The sequence below is a fragment of the Poromitra crassiceps genome, assembly GCF_964638095.1.
Source record: "Poromitra crassiceps genome assembly, chromosome: 19".
Classification (NCBI taxonomy): domain Eukaryota; kingdom Metazoa; phylum Chordata; class Actinopteri; order Beryciformes; family Melamphaidae; genus Poromitra; species Poromitra crassiceps.
The window spans coordinates 25,937,926-25,956,880 of record NC_139646.1 but is presented as its reverse complement, the minus strand read 5'-3'; the positions used below and the strand labels follow the sequence as shown (position 1 = coordinate 25,956,880).

General features: G+C 45.0%; 1 protein-coding gene across 1 annotated transcript in view; it reads left to right on the top strand.

Annotated features, from left to right (window-relative positions):
• The window catches only part of LOC310793673 (zeta-sarcoglycan-like), a gene marked incomplete at both ends in the record, with an annotated part of 410,080 nt that overhangs the window by 120,113 nt on the left and 271,012 nt on the right, over positions 1–18,955 (top strand). The window contains one exon of the mRNA XM_083655527.1: positions 6,986–7,198. Within this exon, the coding sequence (XP_083511653.1) occupies positions 6,986–7,198 (213 nt within the window). The remainder of the gene's footprint in view (positions 1–6,985; positions 7,199–18,955) is intronic.

Here is an 18,955-nt window from a genome sequence, read left to right as displayed (position 1 = left end):
GCTAATTAGCAAGATTATTTTTGAGTGAATTATCATCTTAATTGTCTTTATTTTTAGTTGGCACATGCTTAAAACAACTTGAAGCTAAATTTAGAAGCTGATCATAGCTAAATCAGAGCGATTGAGTAATTGTGCATTCTGATCCGATTAGTCGACTAATCGTTGAAATAATCAGTGACTAGTCGACTACCAAAATAATCGTTTGTGGCAGCCCTAGATGTGTGTATGTGTTTTCTATATGTGTGTACTATCCAAACATGACTACCTGTGTGTATGTGTTTTCTATATGTGTGTACTATCCAAACATGACTACCTGTGTGTATGTGTTTTCTATATGTGTGTACTATCCAAACAGATGACTACCTGTGTGTATGTGTTTTCTATATGTGTGTACTATCCAAACATGACTACCTGTGTGTATGTGTTTTCTATATGTGTGTACTATCCAAACATGACTACCTGTGTGTATGTGTTTTCTATATGTGTGTACTATCCAAACATGACTACCTGTGTGTATGTGTTTTCTATATGTGTGTACTATCCAAACAGATCACTACCTGTGTGTATGTGTTTTCTATATGTGTGTACTATCCAAACAGATCACTACCTGTGTGTATGTGTTTTCTATATGTGTGTACTATCCAAACAGATCACTACCTGTGTGTATGTGTTTTCTATATGTGTGTACTATCCAAACAGATCACTACCTGTGTGTATGTGTTTTCTATATGTGTGTACTATCCAAACAGATCACTACCTGTGTGTATGTGTTTTCTATATGTGTGTACTATCCAAACAGATGACTACCTGTGTGTATGTGTTTTCTATATGTGTGTACTATCCAAACAGATCACTACCTGTGTGTATGTGTTTTCTATATGTGTGTACTATCCAAACAGATGACTACCTGTGTGTATGTGTTTTCTATATGTGTGTACTATCCAAACATGACTACCTGTGTGTATGTGTTTTCTATATGTGTGTACTATCCGCTGATGTGACCTTTCAATAAGACAAGTATTGATTGGTTAACAATGTTCAGAGGGGAGAGACAGAACAGGCAGGTGCAGAAAACGAGGCAGACAGCAATAAGCAGCAGGGAATAGAAAGAGGTCATATCTATTTATCTGTCAGCCTGTAATTTAAAGAAAAAATACTGATTAAATGATTTTTATGCAACTAATTAATTCTACACTGGTTGGCTGTCTATGGGAAGCCTAACCTGAATTTATTCTAACCGTGAGATTACATGTGTATGCTTGATTGTCTTAGTATTATTATTATTATTATTATTATTATTATTCAGGGTTCCCACACATTTCCATGGATACAATAATTCAAAAACGTTTCCATGACTTAAAAGACCCATAACAGAATTGTACTAGGATGTAGGATTTTATGAGGATTTTACTAACTTTTCCAGGTCTTCCATGACTGTGGGACTTCCTAATTATTGGTAGTAGACTAGTACTGTAGTTGTGTTGTTGTAAAAAAGAGAGAGAGACAGAGAGAGAGAGAGAGAGAGAGAGAGAGAGGGGGAGGGAGAGGGAGAGGGAGAGAGAGAGAGAGAGAGAGGGGGAGGGAGGGGGAGGGGAGAGAGAGAGAGAGAGAGAGAGAGAGAGAGAGAGAGAGAGAGAGAGAGAGAGAGAGAGAGAGAGAGAGAGAGAGAGAGAGAGAGAGAGAGAGAGAGAGAGAGAGAGAGAGAGAGAGAGAGAGAGAGAGAGAGTCAGAATGTCAGGGCCATCAGAAGTGAAGCCATATTGAAGCTGCAGTATGGATTGAGTGTAAGCAGATGAGAGGAGAGCTGCAGCTTCTGACAGGTACAGCAGATCGCTCCCAGCGCTTCTTCACATGTAGCCAATCGGCTGCTCGCATACTAATTACTCTCTACACAGACTTCCAACTGCCAAGCCCAAGCCTTCTGATTCTCCATCTTCGTTAACCCCATGAGATGAGAGCTTGAATTCTGAACTTGAATTCTTACACAGACATATGTAGGGTCAGTGTTTGATCTGTGTCCTAAGTGTGGCTTCAGAAGCCACCAAATGGCTAAAATACAAAACAAAGGGAGGTATGCTTTTAGGGTAAACAGCTGATTGAAAAATGTGATTGAATCTGATTGAAACGGGCATAAACGTCTCATTGTCTCCACTTTTCAGTGTCTTGAGGTCCACTCAAAGCTGTGGGGTGTCATGTACCAAAAACACATTCCTCTTTCAGCCTCTCTCTGAGCCTGTTTCTGTCACTGTGTCTTTAAGGGCTCATTCATATTAACAAGCCCTCCGTTCTGATTGGCTAACCCGTTTCAAGAATAAAACGTGAGGCACCACCGCGGCCCGGCAGCCACAGGTAGAGCAACCTCTCCGGTAATAAACAATGACAACCGCTCAACTGCTCAGAAAAACCAAACACTTTGTTAAGTCTGTTATTTCTTAAAGAAATGATCATGAGGGAACCTTTGTGACTGGGGGCGGGGCATACAGGGCATATTAATGCATTTCTGTGTTAATATTAGTGGTTGTTATTCCCCCATGATGCTCTGGAGGTCACAGATGACCCAATTGCTTTCTCCACCACTTCAGTGACTATGAAGAAGAAAACAGAAGAGCTCTGCATTGTTTATGAAGTCTAATGCACCGGATGCTGTAACGGTAACCATGGCGATGCGGCTCTGCTGGTTTCATGGCTGTCAAGCCGCCATGACGCTAATAAAGTCGGGTCACACTGTGCAGGGGCCCCCGGGCAGCGGTGCACCATGGGACTGATGGATGGCTCTGTTGTCAGTTCAATCTAACAAATGCATTGGATGCAGAGGGAGGGAGGGAGGGATGAGTGGAGGAGGGAGGGAGGGAGGGAGGGAGGGAGGGATGAGGGGAGGAGGGAGGGAGGGAGGGAGGGATGGAGGGATGGAGAATGGATTGGAAGAGGAGAGGAGAGGCCGATAATGAGAGCAAAGAGCGGCATGGGTGAAGGCAAGCAAGCAGGGAGAGAGAACATTCAGGATGTAGAGAGAGGAGGTGGAGAGAGGAGGTGAAGATAGGAGGTGGAGAGGGGTGAGGGGAGAGAGAGGACAGAAACATGCTCTGGATGTATTGTACATGACAGCCTGTTTTAATTCCCGACGTCTCCTATATGTTGACTATTTGTCAAGTCCCTCGGCGTCGCTATACTGACGCAAAAGGTTATTGCTGGAGGCACAGGGTCGTCCAACACAAGTCAACAGTCTGAAGTAGACGCCACAGGATGGGAGAGTGAAAGACAAATAAGGCGGGCCGCCTTATTTGTCTTTCACTCTCCGGAGTCCCCAAGTCAAGTTTTCTTATTTATAATCTTGAATATTCCTGTTTGGTTCTCTTTGGCAACACCTATGTTGCATAATGTAACGTCAGGCAGTTTGTTCGGCCGTAGTAACCACTCGTAATGCTGAGAGCGTAAACAAAGTAGCTTGTTAGCCTACTTCACACAAGAGTTGTCCTTAGTTACTTAGTAACGCTAGTTGAAGTGTGAGTATATTGCGTTAGCTCCGCCTACCCCCTAACATCTGTGGGGTGTCTCCACAGACACAGACAGGTTCTCAATTACCGCTTTCAGACAGATACGGTTCTGGTTCTGGCTCTGGCTCCGTTCTGGAGTCTCAGAACCTTGGTGCTTTCTGGCGAACCAGCCCATGTTCACACCAGTTTAAGCGGAACCAAAGTGGGAGGACATTATTCGGTAGTCCTTCTTCAGTTTTTTTAAGTTGATTAATTATTTGGTCTGGCGTTCGAGTGAACCCAGCCTTGGCCATCTCTTCCACAAGTTCGGCATACGACTTGCTCTTTCTTGTACTGCTTTCTAGCTTTTCTTGAGATTCGGTAGATGCCCAAATCGCCACTAAACATTTGGTTTCCTCAGGAGACCACTGCAAATTATTTTTCTCCATGTTGTCGCTGCCTTCTTCTCCTTCCTGCTCGTTTTCACAGCCTAGAATAAGACACGCCCACTGATGATGTCACTGTTCCCAAGGAAAAACCAACTATTTTTTGGTTCCGCTGAGAACCAACTTTTCAGGTTCCGAACCAATAATTTTTTCGGTCTGAAGGTGCCCGGCCGGTTCAAATTTGGGTTCGGGAACCGGAACCGGCACGGAGCCCTGCCGGTGTGAAAGCCCTAATTGTGGGGGTTCCATGGGATCCCAAGCAACAAGGGCGATCATTTATTTTCCCTAGAATTCCATCCCTAATTGACACAATGGCAGAATGTATGACTGTCATGGGTTTCATACACTTTGTGTAATAAAACATCTAGAGTACCAGGCAGCACAACTCTTCACATCACATGGGGGAGCCTGGGACCAGATCTTTGTCTGTGGCAGGGTGGGAATTTCATTTTTAGGGGCGTGGCCATTTGGCCTTTGCCATCGCAATTTCTTTTAGGGCAGAAGACCACATGCCAGGGTGGCAGGTGGGTCAATAAATACACACCTGTGTTTACCACTACACACCTGGGGCCGGTTGCACCAACTGGTCTTACACTGGTCTTAAGCTAAGTTGGTCGTAACTTTACGACCTAACAGCTACGCCGGTTGCACCAAGACGACTTAAGCCTTATTTTCACTAAGACCAGGCGTAACTCCTACGCCTCGTCAGGAGGAGGCGTAGCAGAGATCTCCGCGGAGACCTTTTTGACCGTCATCGTCGTAACACCGCCAGTTCGCCGTCTTTGAAAGCACGACGTTAGATTATAACTAACTAGTTGTGTGGCTTAGCCTTCCCAAATGTTGCCGTTACTTTTTTAGAATGTAATACATAGAATTGGGAACGTTACATTCGATTTCATTCAGACTCCCTGACACTAATCGCCGCCGCCATTTTCCCCCGGGGCTTCCACAGGAGGAGGGGGGTGGGAGGAGGGAGGGTGTAGTGACGCACATACAGTAGTGGGTGACGGCGCGAGGCACATGTGGGCCAATCAGAGGGCATTCCCCGACAATTCACATGAACGCGCATTGCTACGACCAGCGTAGTTAAGACCAGAGTAAGCCGTGTTGGTGCAACAGGCGTAAATCCATGGTCTTAACTAAGACCGACGTAGGAGTTACGACCAGGCATAGTTAAGACCAGTTGGTGCAACCGGCCCCTGGACAGGAGGAGGGGTTTAAATACACACCTGTGTTTACCACTACACACCTGGACAGAAATACACACCTGTGTTTACCACTACACACCTGGACAGAAATACACACCTGTGTTTACCACTACACACCCGGACAGAAATACACACCTGTGTTTACCACTACACACCTGGACAGAAATACACACATGTGTTTACCACTACACACCTGGACAGAAATACACACCTGTGTTTACCACTACACACCTGGACAGAAATACACACATGTGTTTACCACTACACACCTGGACAGAAATACACACCTGTGTTTACCACTACACACCTGGACAGAAATACACACCTGTGTTTACCACTACACACCTGGACAGAAATACACACATGTGTTTACCACTACACACCCGGACAGAAATACACACCTGTGTTTACCACTACACACCTGGACAGAAATACACACATGTGTTTACCACTACACACCTGGACAGAAATACACACCTGTGTTTACCACTACACACCTGGACAGAAATACACACCTGTGTTTACCACTACACACCTGGACAGAAATACACACATGTGTTTACCACTACACACCTGGACAGAAATACACACCTGTGTTTACCACTACACACCTGGACAGAAATACACACATGTGTTTACCACTACACACCTGGACAGAAATACACACATGTGTTTACCACTACACACCCGGACAGAAATACACACCTGTGTTTACCACTACACACCTGGACAGAAATACACACATGTGTTTACCACTACACACCTGGACAGAAATACACACCTGTGTTTACCACTACACACCTGGACAGAAATACACACCTGTGTTTACCACTACACACCTGGACAGGCTGTGAGGGGTTTAAATACACACCTGTGTTTACCACTACACACCTGGACAGGTGAGGGGTTTAACCCCAACCTCAGCAAACAAAGACTGTGTGTGTGTGTGTGTGTGTGTGTGTGTGTGTGTGTGTTGTATGTGAGTGAGTGAGAGAGAGATGAACACAGATATGTCCATATCTCTTGCCTCTAATGACTTCTCCTGCTGCACTACAACTAATGGACTCTCTCCTCTCCTCTCTTATCTGCCCCCTCTCTCTCTCTCTCTCTCTCTCTCTCTCTCTCTCTCTCTCTCTGTAGTACTTGCTATCTGTCGCCACTTCACCGCTCAACTTCTATCTCATTTTATCATGCTCTGGTCTTTCGCTCTTCCTCTCATCCCTGCTCTCTCTCTCTCTCTCTCTCTCTCTCTCTCTCTCTCTCTCTCTCTCTCTCTCTGTCTCCAACTTACACAAGTGTGACGTGGAAACTTGATGCCTCCTGTGTGCACACACACACACACACACACACACACACACACACACACACACTGACAATGGACTTTAATTAGGAGACCTCTTGTGTCCAGCAGGAAAACGTTTGGGATGAATTTGCATATTCTTTCTCTGGCATTTTGAATGAAAGAGGAGGAGTGGATGTCATTTTAAGGATTTTTAACAAGATAATGTACCTTTTTTTGGTGGGGGGAAAACCATGAAATAAATTATTATTCAAAGTAGAGTATTTTATTATATAGATCTGAAAACATGACTTTAGGGGGTCTTTAAAGTTCAGGTCATATTTTTTCTTCCTCTTAATTGAATGCACATAATAAAGTGTTTTGTAAATGAAATTAAATCATCGACATGCAGAATAAGATCTAGCTGTAGGCTGGCCTAATGACAATGATAATGAAATAATGATAATGAAACGACGATCTAAGGGAAGTTTCATAATGAAAAGTCAATTATTATTATTATTATTATAAAAGGAGTGGTTTCTCACGTGTGCACTTGGTCTCTGTCTGTGTGCCTTCCAGATGACCCAGGAGCAGTACATCCTGGCTGCCCAGCCCAACCCGCTGCACCAGCGGGCGGCGTCGGTGTGCGGCGGCGCTCCCATCTACCCGGCCGTGGGAATCTACGGCTGGAGGAAGAGGTGCCTCTACTTCTTCATCCTCCTCCTCCTCGTCACCATGATCGTCAACCTGGCACTGACCATCTGGATCCTAAAGGTCATGAACTTCACGCCGGTAAGGAGAGAGAGAGAGAGAGAGAGGGAGGGAGGGAGGGAGGAAGGGACAGAGAGACAGAAGTTGGGTTTTCATCCTAGTCGTGTATCGCAAATTGTAACCGAATTTTCAGAAAATTTCAGCAAAAGAAAATGCTAAATGATGCACATTTCCACCCACTATTATGCGGATATTAGGAGTTGGTGTGCAGTCAGTTGTGCTGTCAGTTGTGCTGTCTGCCTGCTGATTCAAAGCCCATACGTGCCGTTGTCTTGCTGACAGTGAGCGAGCTGTATGAAAAACATCTAGCCTATTAAAATGCTACACCATGAAATGGATTACCAGGTGCCACTCTTCAATTGGGCGTGTATACATAAGGTCTAATCCACGGAGCAGTTACGGTAAGTGAGTAAATGCAAGGTGTTAAAACACACAGGTGAACCCAGAGACCATGCAAGGTGTTAAAACACACAGGTGAACCCAGAGACCATGCAAGGTGTTAAAACACACAGGTGAACCCAGAGACCATGCAAGATTCACTTCATCTGTTTCCACTGCATTAGTCACATTCACCTTTTATCCATTATAGGCCAATGTTTCCACTTTCCACCTCTCACCACCGGAGGGTGAAAACTTTTTTGCAATATTTGGACATTTTTTCATTTTTTTCCTGCTGTTTCCACTCAGGTTTTTCATGCATAAGGCGGCGTTCATTTGAGCTGCCAGCGTCTTTCTGCAATTCATTCTCTATGTAAGGACGCGCTAAATGTGCTCCTCTTTCAAGGAACGCACCTGGCGTTTAAACGCTGGTGGCGTCTAGTGTTTTTGGAGGAGCGCTCTGGGCGTTTTTTTAAGCTGAAAAAAAGTTGAACATTTGGAGGAAAAGCGCGCTGCTTGTCTTTTCACTCCTCCTACCTCTTCTCTTCCCAGAGGGATCCTCAACCTCCGCTGCTGCCAGAATTGGCAATAACCTGGCTTTCATGTTGACAGTGAACAACATCAAACAGACTAAACTAGTTGGCTACCGTCCGTGTGGTCGTCGTGTCCTGAACTGTACTGTACTGCACGCGACTGCAGGGGATAAACAAAACAAAGCACACAAAAACTACTGAAAAAAGCGCGTTGGGTGTGAACGCTGCCTAAATTGAAAATTTGCATAAAGACAGGTAGATGATGAAAGAGAGAGAGAGTAATTAAAATGCCAGGATGTTATATAGCGTTGTGTTTATGTGTGACTTTATGTGCGATGAAGCTATCAAACTCTCCCTGAAGCTGTGCTGTAAAAGGCAGCTCATAATGGAATGCAACAAGAGGGCCATGATAAAATCAACAGCAGCAGTTCCACGCCCGCCTCGGGAGGTGTGTGTGTGTGTGTGTGTGTGTGTGTGTGTGTGTGTGTGTGTGTGTGTGTGCGTGTGTGCGTGTGCGTGCGTGTGTGTGTGTGTGGGGGGGGCGGGGGGCGTTGGGGGTATACCAATAAATCAGGCTAATGCTGTCCTGTTATTATAAATCATATGTGGTGCCAGCCTGTGTAGCATAAAATGTCATTGTACGTTTCTGTAATCCGTGGCTACGTAGAATTTTCTGGACCAAAAAAACAAAGCATAATATGAGCTTTCTAGATACGTGTATATCAGCATTATACATGTCATAGAGTCTCCTATAGAAATAGCGTGGTGGCCGGGGTGGATGGAGGGCGTAAACACTCACCTTTCCCACCGGAGGGCACTGTTCAATTCCCAGGGTTTCCACCGTCTACATTTCAACCGTGAGTCACAATTAAAAAAAATTGTTATTTAATTAACCCATTGATACCTGATGCAGCATTTGCGTGTATATCCCTTTGTGTGTGTGTGTGTGTGTATCCCTTTAAGACTGCGAACCGCGTCACGCGTTTCGCGGTCTTAAAGGGATACACACACACAAATACTGCATCAGGTATCAATGGGTTAAAGACGAGCTGAACCCAAAAATGATTTTATTTTTTATTTTAGTTCACATCCCTGGGTATTCAGTGCACCTGTTCCATGTATGCCAAAGAATTTGCAAAAATGAGTTCCAATGGAGACTTGTCTTGTCCCATCAGGGTGGAGAAGGGTCTGAAGCAGCATGTGCTGTATCTTGTTTGCTTTGCTCTCATTCAGGGCCTAACATGAGACACTTGTTGCATTTGTCCCTTGGTTCGTTTGTGCTGACACAGGCAAAAATCAAAGGGTCCGCATCCGATTTCCAAACAACTGGAAGGTGTGAATACGTCCTAAAAGTCTCCATTGAAATCCAGTGGAATAACATATAATATAGAGAAGGATCAAGGAAACTTAATTGATTCTTGAGATACATTCTGATTCCTTTTCTTTTTCATATGATTGTCATTATCCTCATATCCTGGTTTTCAACAGTGTTTCAGTGTCCTGTCATGATCTCACTGCTGTTTCAGAGGCTTCTCCACCCTGACAAGTAGAGCTCTGCTGGAAAACATTCTCTGACTGTTTCAATAATCGCGCAAAATATATTCATTTCCATTCCTGCATAATGCATTTTTCACACTTGTACAAATGAAGTGTTTCATTCCTAAATGAGATGAGTCCTACTCATCTGTTCTCTTTCTGGATGATGAGCCAAAATAAAACACTAGAGAGTGGAGAATATGGGACCTTATATTGGACGCCTATAAAATCCAGAAACCCATATCGGCCGAAACGCGGCTACGTTTTTATTTGTCTTTCTCGGTTTCCTTTCAATTCAGTCTTCAGCCAAGGTTTAATGCACTCCGACCCTCCAATATCCCATACTGCCTCTGGGCTCAGGGAAGCAGCGCTGAGATTGTATATATGCAAATCCATCCGAGCAGCCCTGGTAAAGCCGTGCCCCGTCAAGCCTTCTTCTTCTTCTGTTTCAATAAACGACGGTGGAATATAAGAGAGAAAAAAGGAACGGAAGCCGTCAAAAGAATATCCCGGGGGGGGGGGGGGGGGGGGTCAGCCGGCACTAAGCATGAAAGGGCGAGCAAAGAGATTTCATACAAACTCCTATGTGAGAGAGAGGAAGTGCTGTGGAGTGTGTGTGTGTGTGTGTGTGTGTGTGTGTGTGTGTGTGTGTGTGTGTGTGTGTGTGTGTGTGTGTGTGTGTGTGTGTGTGTACTCGTATGTGAGAGAGGAGGTGCTAGGCAGGGAGTGTGTGTGTGTGTGTGTGTGTGTGTGTGTGTGTACTCGTATGTGAGAGAGAGGAGGTGCTGTGGAGGGAGGGAGTGTGTGTGTGTGTGTGTGTGTGTGTGTGTGTGTGTGTACTCGTATGTGAGAGAGGAGGTGCTGTGGAGGGAGGGAGTGTGTGTGTGTGTGTGTGTGTGTGTGTGTGTCATATGTGAGAGAGAGGAAGTGCTGTGGAGGGAGGGTGTGTGTGTGTGTGTGTGTGTGTGTGTGTGTGTGTGTGTGTGTACTCGTATGTGAGAGAGAGAGAGGAAGTGCTGTGGAGCGAGGGTGGGAGTGAGGGAGATGAGAGGGTGAACAGGAAGACGTGGTGAAGCAGGAAGAGATTCGAGTAGATGAGTCTCTAAGGATTACTGTGGAGAAATCTTGACGTTGCATCAGCAAGTAGGATGTAGCAAAGACACATAGGATATTATCTATCAATAAGAATAGAGAAAATGCTGGTTATATATACAGTACTGTAAATATAGGCTATATGAAAAACTGACGTTGGCATGAGTTGCAGTGAAATGTCTGAGTGAAAAAGTGTTAAAAGTCTTCAGAGGCAGCAGAACATTAGTGCATTGTCCCTTTTCCTGTACATATCTGTGCATCTGTAGACCCACAATACTTCTGCTCCCAATTATGCTCCATTTTCATACAAAAATAAATGCGTCCCTTTCAAATGGATGTGTATTTCACGTTGATATTATGTTAAGCAATACATCCATTAGTGGGCAGTAGAGAGTCAAATGTGTGAGAGTGTGTGGTACTGCTCCGGTTCATCCGTATCCGTAAGCTTGCAGAAAACGTGCAGAATTACATAGGAAATGAACGCAGAGTACGTACAGGAGTCTTCACCCGTATGCATATCCATATTTAACGTCGCGCATTATTGGGCCTTTAGACTTAGCCCAAAATCCTATTAGGCGACAGATGGATATTTGTCATCCTAGACCGGTGTGGTCCCTCCAGCCTTCCAGCTATTAGCCTGATCCCTGCGTCTCCCACTCGATGCAGAACAGACCAGCGTGGTTGACATAGGCTATTCACCTTATTCACCACGCCCACTTTCTCTCTCTTCCGCGTTACACGCAATTGTATTTGTTCTCCCGGTTCAGCGCTAGTTGGCCGCGAATTTCAAAACAAAACGTCACTATAATAATGAATGAAGTTTGGCAACATTCAGAATTAAGCGACACTGCGGCCAACTTCAGTGACATGTTCATAGCGTTACTGCTGCGAGGAGCCGATGGCTGTACCCGGTCGGCATTTAACGTTAGTTACAAAAGCACGTTGACAGTGTTTTCTCACTGCCACTGCCAGTAGCCTACAGTAGGGTTTGACAGATAGCTAGTCCGACCGGTGTCAGCACAGCCAGTCCCAGTCCTCGCTGCTCGTTAAAGATTTCCAATAGGCGTTATTCTGATAAACTGGTCACATATATGTTACGTTCTCACCCGAAAAATATTAAAACTTTAAAACAGTTTTTTGTTGTTGCTTGAAAACAGTTTTTTGGCAAGTCTAACTGACTACGGTAGGCGTAATCTACTTCCGTGTCTAAAACCGGAAAGACTATTACAAAATGCAGAAGCCTTGTATGGGCAAAGAATAAGGTGAATAGCGATGCAGTTTGCTGTGGAAGCAGGCAGGGAGTGACGGGTTGAGCGACTTTTAATCCATGCTCAGTCTCTCCTTCCTGTCCTCTGCCATAGGGGTCCTCAGGGACTTGGAGAGGTGTCTATTCCGCTGCCTGATGCAGTGGAAGGGAGTGGATGATGGGCTGGCAGAGGAAGTGAGAGTGAGTGAGTAGCCTATAGAGTGCCATCTTTGTTTGCGAGTGTATTCCATGCAACTTCCATTTCGGGGGATATCAAAGCTGTGCTCCGTTTGCTCCGGTCCAAATCAACGGCTGAATTGGTGCTTTACGTTTATGTTTCCTGCAGCAAAAACGGCCAACATGCGAATAGTTGTTTGCTTCATGGGTCAGACATGTTTAGAACTTAGTTTAGGGACAGCTCACCCTAAAATCCAAAATACATATTTTCCCTCTCACCTGTAGTGCTATTTATTTATCCATCTATATTGTTTTGTGTTAGTTGCCTGAGTTTTAGGGATATCGGCCGCAGAGATCTCTGCCTTCTCTCCAATACAATGGAACTGGATGGCACTCGGCTTGTGGTGCTCCAAAACTCAGGCAACTAACACAGAATGATATAGATGGATAAATAGCACTACAGGTGAGAGGGAATATATATATTTTGGATTTTAGGGTGAGCTGTTCCTTTAATGTCTGATGAGAGGGAGAGGTGTAAAGGGGCGTTCACACCGAGATATTTATTTTTCGCTCTGTCTCTCAAGTCAACCCTTTGGAATCGCTCTGTCGCTCTGTTTAAATCGCTCATCAACAGGCACACGAAATGACGGACATGTGGGGGATATAACGTTACGCAATGTCATGCTGTTTGTCCACTACGAGCCACCGTCATTGTTTACAAGCTAAGCCTATCAGCGTGCTCCTAATGCGAGCTGCATACCGGTAGTACAGACTTCACTTCATGTCAGCTGTCAGCCTGTCAATGCGGTTTGTTGCCACACAATAAACCAGCGGTTTGTTCCAAGCCAGAGTGATCCTTGACTCGCTCTCACACGGCAGCCAATCAGCATTGAACAGCGAGCGACTGATGCCAGCGTATTTTCGCTCGAGTTGGAATATTTCATCTTGAGCGACGAGCGTATTTTCTCCCTGTCGCTCTGTCTCTGTCGCTCGGACGCCCAGCGATTATTCTCCCAGGCGAATATACGCTCAATCGCTCGTTTGCATTGATTTTGTATGTAAACTCGACGCCAGCGACCAACTTTAATAGGTCGGTGTGAACGCAGCTTAACATGGATAGGGCTGTGGGGTAAGGAAGGCCTTTTCAAACTGATTTCTGTGCTTTCTGAGCAGCCACATGTGTTTTTCATGGTGACGGCATGGACAGAAAAAGAGATGTGCTTTTGTTTTTTTAATACTTTTATTTTTACATCATTTTTGCAAAGACATGTAACAAGAGGGCAGGAGAGGTCACAACATACACAGCACATCACTTTGTACAATACAGTTTGACAAAAAGAAAAAAGTAAATGTAAAACGGGGTAATAGCAGGAGTCATTTCACTTAACAGGCATGTCCAACGTCTGGCCCAGGGGCCGGCAGGACGTCCCTGGCAACCCTTGTCTTAGAATTTGGATTATCTGGATTTTCTGTTTACTAGTGTTTTGTATCTCTTAACGTGTAATTTCCTTATTTTTTAACTTTTTTCCTACTATGTTTCAGATTCTATTTTTCCTACTGTTTTAAGCTTGTATTTTACCTGCCCAGGGACTACGGGTGGAAAATAGCATTTCTGCTATAACCTGGTACGATGCATCTCTCCCTATTTTATAGGGTTAATGTTCTTGTACACTGTCCCTGTATTAAAAATAAAGAAAATTCAAAAAAATTCAAATTCAAGAACAGTCCACAGACAAGCTCCAGGCAGAAACAGTGGAGAAGAGGCTGATGTTCCACATCGTCTGTTCTGTCCCCTACTCAAGGAGGTCCAGACATCTCCGCTCTATGAGTTAGGAAAACTGTCCATTTGTACCAGAGTGATTCCCCTTTTTCTTTTTGTAACCTCAGACTAAAAGTTAGTTGCTCCATTCTGTGCAGTTGTTCTACAATGTTTATAAACATATCCACCGGGGGGCGGTGCTTCTGAAGCCAGCATTTCGTGATGGCCTTCTTGCTAGCTGCCAGAAATATCTTCAGGAGATATAGATCATTTCTTTCGGTATCCTCAGAAACTAGTCCGAGGTATAAGGTGGGAAAAGAAAAGCAAACATCGTAGCCCAACGTGTCAGAGATTATCCTCGACACCTCCTTCCAGAATAGCCCAATGTCAGGAGGACAAGACCAAAATATGTGAGCATGGTCCACCATTATTGCCCCACATCTCCAGCAGGGCAGTGGAGTCCCCATTTGTCTAGATTTCTGTTTTGGAGTGATAAAAAAGCAAATTATATTCTCTCCATGTTAAAGAGTTTGTGGAAGTGGTTTGAATTTCCCAGACATTGCTCCACATGATTTCTGTTATATCTGTTTGCATTTCCCTTTCCCACCTTTGCTTTATGTACTCTGTAGAGTGTTTATTCAGAGACCGAATACCATGATATAATTTACTTATGATAAGAGATGTGCTTTTGAAGAGACGTGCAATAGGGGTGCGGGAAAAAATCGATACACCATAGTTCGCGATATTTTGCCTGACGATATTGTATCGATATTTGGACGCCAAGTATCGATATAAAAAAAAAAAATGCAGGCCATGCCAGGCCAGGCCACCGGGCATCTGCCCGAAGCACCTGATGTTGCAGTCCGCGCCTGCAGTGGTGTATTGAGTCCAGAGAAGCTTAATAATGTAGCCTACGTGTGGGGCCAAAACAAAACAAAACAAAACAACACTGCATGTTTGACTTCCAGTGAGGTCAAGGAAAAGGTAGGAAAAGGAGTTAGACAATATATCGAAATATCGCAATATTCAATATATCGCAATACTATCGTATCGTGACTCAAGTATCGTTTTAGTATCGTATCGTGGGCATCTGGTGATTCCCACCCCTAACGTGCAGCTTTGGCAGTAAATTGCAGAGGAGGGACTTCGGGGACTTGCAGTGTACGTGAGTTTGTTGATGTGTGTGTGTGTGTGCGTACGTGCCTGTGTGTGTGTGTGTGTGTGCGTACGTGCCTGTGTGTGCGTGTGTGTGTGCGTACGTGCCTGTGTGTGCGTGTGTGTGTGCGTACGTGCCTGTGTGTGCGTGCATGTGTGTGTGTGTGTGTGTGTGTGTGCGTACGTGCCTGTGTGTGCGTGTGTGTGTGTGTCTACTCTCCTGAGTCCTTTGGGGTTTCACTGCAGAGAAATTCAATTTCAGTTGTCACTCACCAATCAGCCTGCTTAATTCCTGCTCTGGACCACGCTGTGTGTGTGTGTGTGTGTGTGTGTGTGTGTGTGTGTGTGTGTGTGTGTGCGTGTGTGCCTGAATCTCTAGCCAAAGTGTTGTCACTCTAGTTACAAACTATAGTTTGTAGTCTGTTCCTTAGAATTCCTCTTACACACTGCATTCATGTACAGTATCAGATGTGATTTAGAATGTTATTTCCACTTCTACCCTCTTTCCCTGACTAATATGCATGGCAACTTTTTCTCAATGATTTTGACAGGAGAGGTTTTATCTTGTCCTCACAGTGAGGAATGATCCCTGCCTCTTGTGTCAAACTATTACGCAACTTTGTACACGTTGAAGTCTTCAGCACATCAAATTGATAAATGCCTCATGAAAACAAAGAAGGATAACAATAAAACTGTCGGGGGGCCTGTAATTTGTTTTGGCCCTTGGTCTCGCGGGCGCGCCGGCGTTGACGGTAAACTTTTACGGCGAGCGCGTGAAGTGCGCTTGTTATTTTCTCCCCCATCCTGATGGACTGCCAATCAGCGGAGAGATCAAATAAACGTTATTTGAGTGTCGCGTTTCAGATTTGAGTCACAAAGGCCATAAAAGGATCCATAAAGATGAGCGACGTGAATTAAAAAGGGGGTTATGGGCGGCAGGCAAACACAACCGGGATAAAACAGACCCAAACAAATGTGGTGCCAGAGGAGCTGATTACAGCAGATCAAGACAGAAAGACAGTCATGGAGAAGTGGTCAGAGTGGAACGTGTTTCCCAAACGGTGGTGCTGGGGACTCCCAGCCGTCCTTGACGGAGGTTCCAGAGGTCCTTGACGGAGGTTCCAGAGGTCCTTGACGGAGGTTCCAGAGGTCCTTGAAGAGTTTTCTCTATCATTTATATACAATTACAAATCAGGCCATGCTGGAGGGTGTAAAGACTTGCCTCTAGAGATGCACCGATTGCCATTTTCTTGGCCGATTCCGATTTCCGATTTTTGAATAGTCTGACTTGCCGATACCGATTTTGGCCGATTCCGATTTTCTTTCTAAGAACAATAATTGACGGGTTATTTTTTGACGTTTTTTTTTTTTTTTTTTTTACTTTGCTTTAACACATTGAGTGCCAAGGACGTCTGTGCACGTCCTAAAAAAAAGTAACGAGGAGTGCCAAGGACGTCTGTGGACGTCCTAAAATCATAATTCATATTATTCCATAATTCTGCTGTTTAAGGTCGTGTGAGCATGAATCCCTTCAAGGGATCACACGGCGCCACCTTAAACATCGTCACGGAAGCTGCGCCACCCACCTCAGATCCTTTACTTTGTGCATGAGACAGCAGGGAAAGACGTGATCAAAGAGGAAACCGATGCATGCTTCAGCCAGAGCCGTATATATTGCTCTGTCTGCAGCGGAGAGTGGGCTCGGCTGCATCCGCGCTCACAACTGAGCTCTTATGCTTCTATCTATCTCCACACGATTTCCTGCCAGAAAGCCAGCATCCGAAGCCGAACGGCCAAGCCTTTTCGTTCAGTCGCGTTTGCCAGCGCGCATCATTTCCTTGATGCGCGCTGGGATCCGTCCGGGGCAAAAACGGAGTCGAGAAAACAAACTCTGTGCGTGTGGGAGGAGCCCGCAGCTCAGAGGTGGAGAGGGGGGGGGGGGGGGGAGAGGGGGGAGAGGGGGGGGGGGGGGGGGGGCACGCAGGCTGCACAGAAACCACACCACGCCACCACATCAGAAAACACCAGCCAGAGTCAGTGAATGTGCTCGAAATTAGAGTGCAAAAGGTATTCATAAAAGTGACTATATCTCTGAAAGTAAAAAAAAACGACAGAAAACCCTTGAAAGTGCACTTTTTTCAGAGGCTGTCATTTCATAATGGAACTGTCTAGAAACAAAATTTCTTCTTTGGAAGAAGCAGGAGTGTTCAATGTTTCATTAAAGTCCAGCCCCGTCAATATAGCCATAATAGAAAAAATTCTATAGCTGTTTTCAACTGAATGGAAGTGAATCTGGCACAGGCTGCAGACAATTTTACTGAAGCGCTGTGGCACTCAATGTGTTAATAGAAAATTAAGATTCATGTCACATTTCTTATCATTTGCATGAGGTAGGACGATCTCACTCAAAAACATCTCAAAATAAAAGTGTTCCAGGTTACTGGACAGAGCTTTTCTTTTTTGTGTAAATACAATGAATATAAAACAACCAGTATATCCCACAGCTATCATGCATTTACTTTTCCAAAAGAAAAAAGGTGCAACAGAACAGGGGCTCCAGATGGAAAGTAGCCTATGGCTAAATCTGTTACAAAGCATCTCTTCCCCTATGGTGTTTAATTTTTTTTTTTGTATATGTCCCTGCCAAATAAACGAATAAAATAAACTAAATAAACGTCAAAATGTTATCCATGGACAAGGAGTTTATAGCCTATAGGTCTGGAGCCCAGAGACCTTCGAAGCCATGCCCACTCTACAGTTGTGGATTTGGCTGTTCTTGAGTTGATGAGGAAATGAGTTTGAGTTGACTCACAGAGTCCGTTTTTTTAAATCCGCCATTCGAAAAAAAAATCATCTCGCACAGTAAAGCTTGCACACTGGTCCGATGCGTTTTATTATTATGTTCGTCGTTCTATTCGCAATACGAAACAAATAGTCCTCCTCTCCTGTATCCACGTTACAACGTGACTGGCAGATAGCAGCAGGCAGCGGTGATGTGGACTGCAGCTGGTCGGGGAAGAGGGGCCGGTGACTGCGGTGAGGTGAAGCGAGCCGCTCAGACTGGAGTGGACTCCAACCCACCCTGGCCCTCCGCGGCTTATTTTCGACTTGCATGTGTGACAAACTGCAAGCTTTGTATCGTCTTCACTGACGGTGAAAAATTTCCTCACCGACGAAGACATGCTGTGGCATGTGTGTAGTGGCTGCTTTTGTTTTGGCTGCAACTCATCCGTCTCGGTCTCGCTGCTTTCGGGTGCGCGCACGTCGTCACGTGAAAATCGGCTCACAGAATCGGCTATTTAGAGTGACCGGCGCAGATCACCGGTCGAGGCCGATCACGTGGAAATCGGCCATTTCCGGTCACGTGCCGATCGATCGGTGCATCCCTACTTGCCTCTCATACCATGTTCGAGTCCCAGTCATCCTCAGTCTTTCCACAGACCACATGTCAACCACAAGTCACATTTCACCTTTTGTTTTTCACTAAAGCTAAACTAAAGGGGCGGCTGTAGCTCAGGAGGTAGAGCGGGTCGTCCACTAATCGCTTTGGATAAAAGAGGTCGGTGGTTCGATTCCCGCTTCCTCCAGTCTGCATGTCGAAGTGTCCTTGGGCAAGACACTGAACCCCAAATTGCTCCCGTTGGTGTGCCAGCACCCTGCGTGGTAACCTGCCGCCATCAGTGTGTGAATGGGTGAATGTACCTACCGTAAATTCCGGACTATAAGGCGCACCGGTGTATAAGCCGCACCTGCAAAGTTGACTATTTTTTTCTTATATAAGCCGCACCGGACTATAAGCCGCGGGTGTTTTAATGTTTATTTTTTATTTTTTTTATTGTGTTTTAATGTTTAATTACCATATGTAATGCTCCCATTTATTAACATTTCAACAAAACAACATA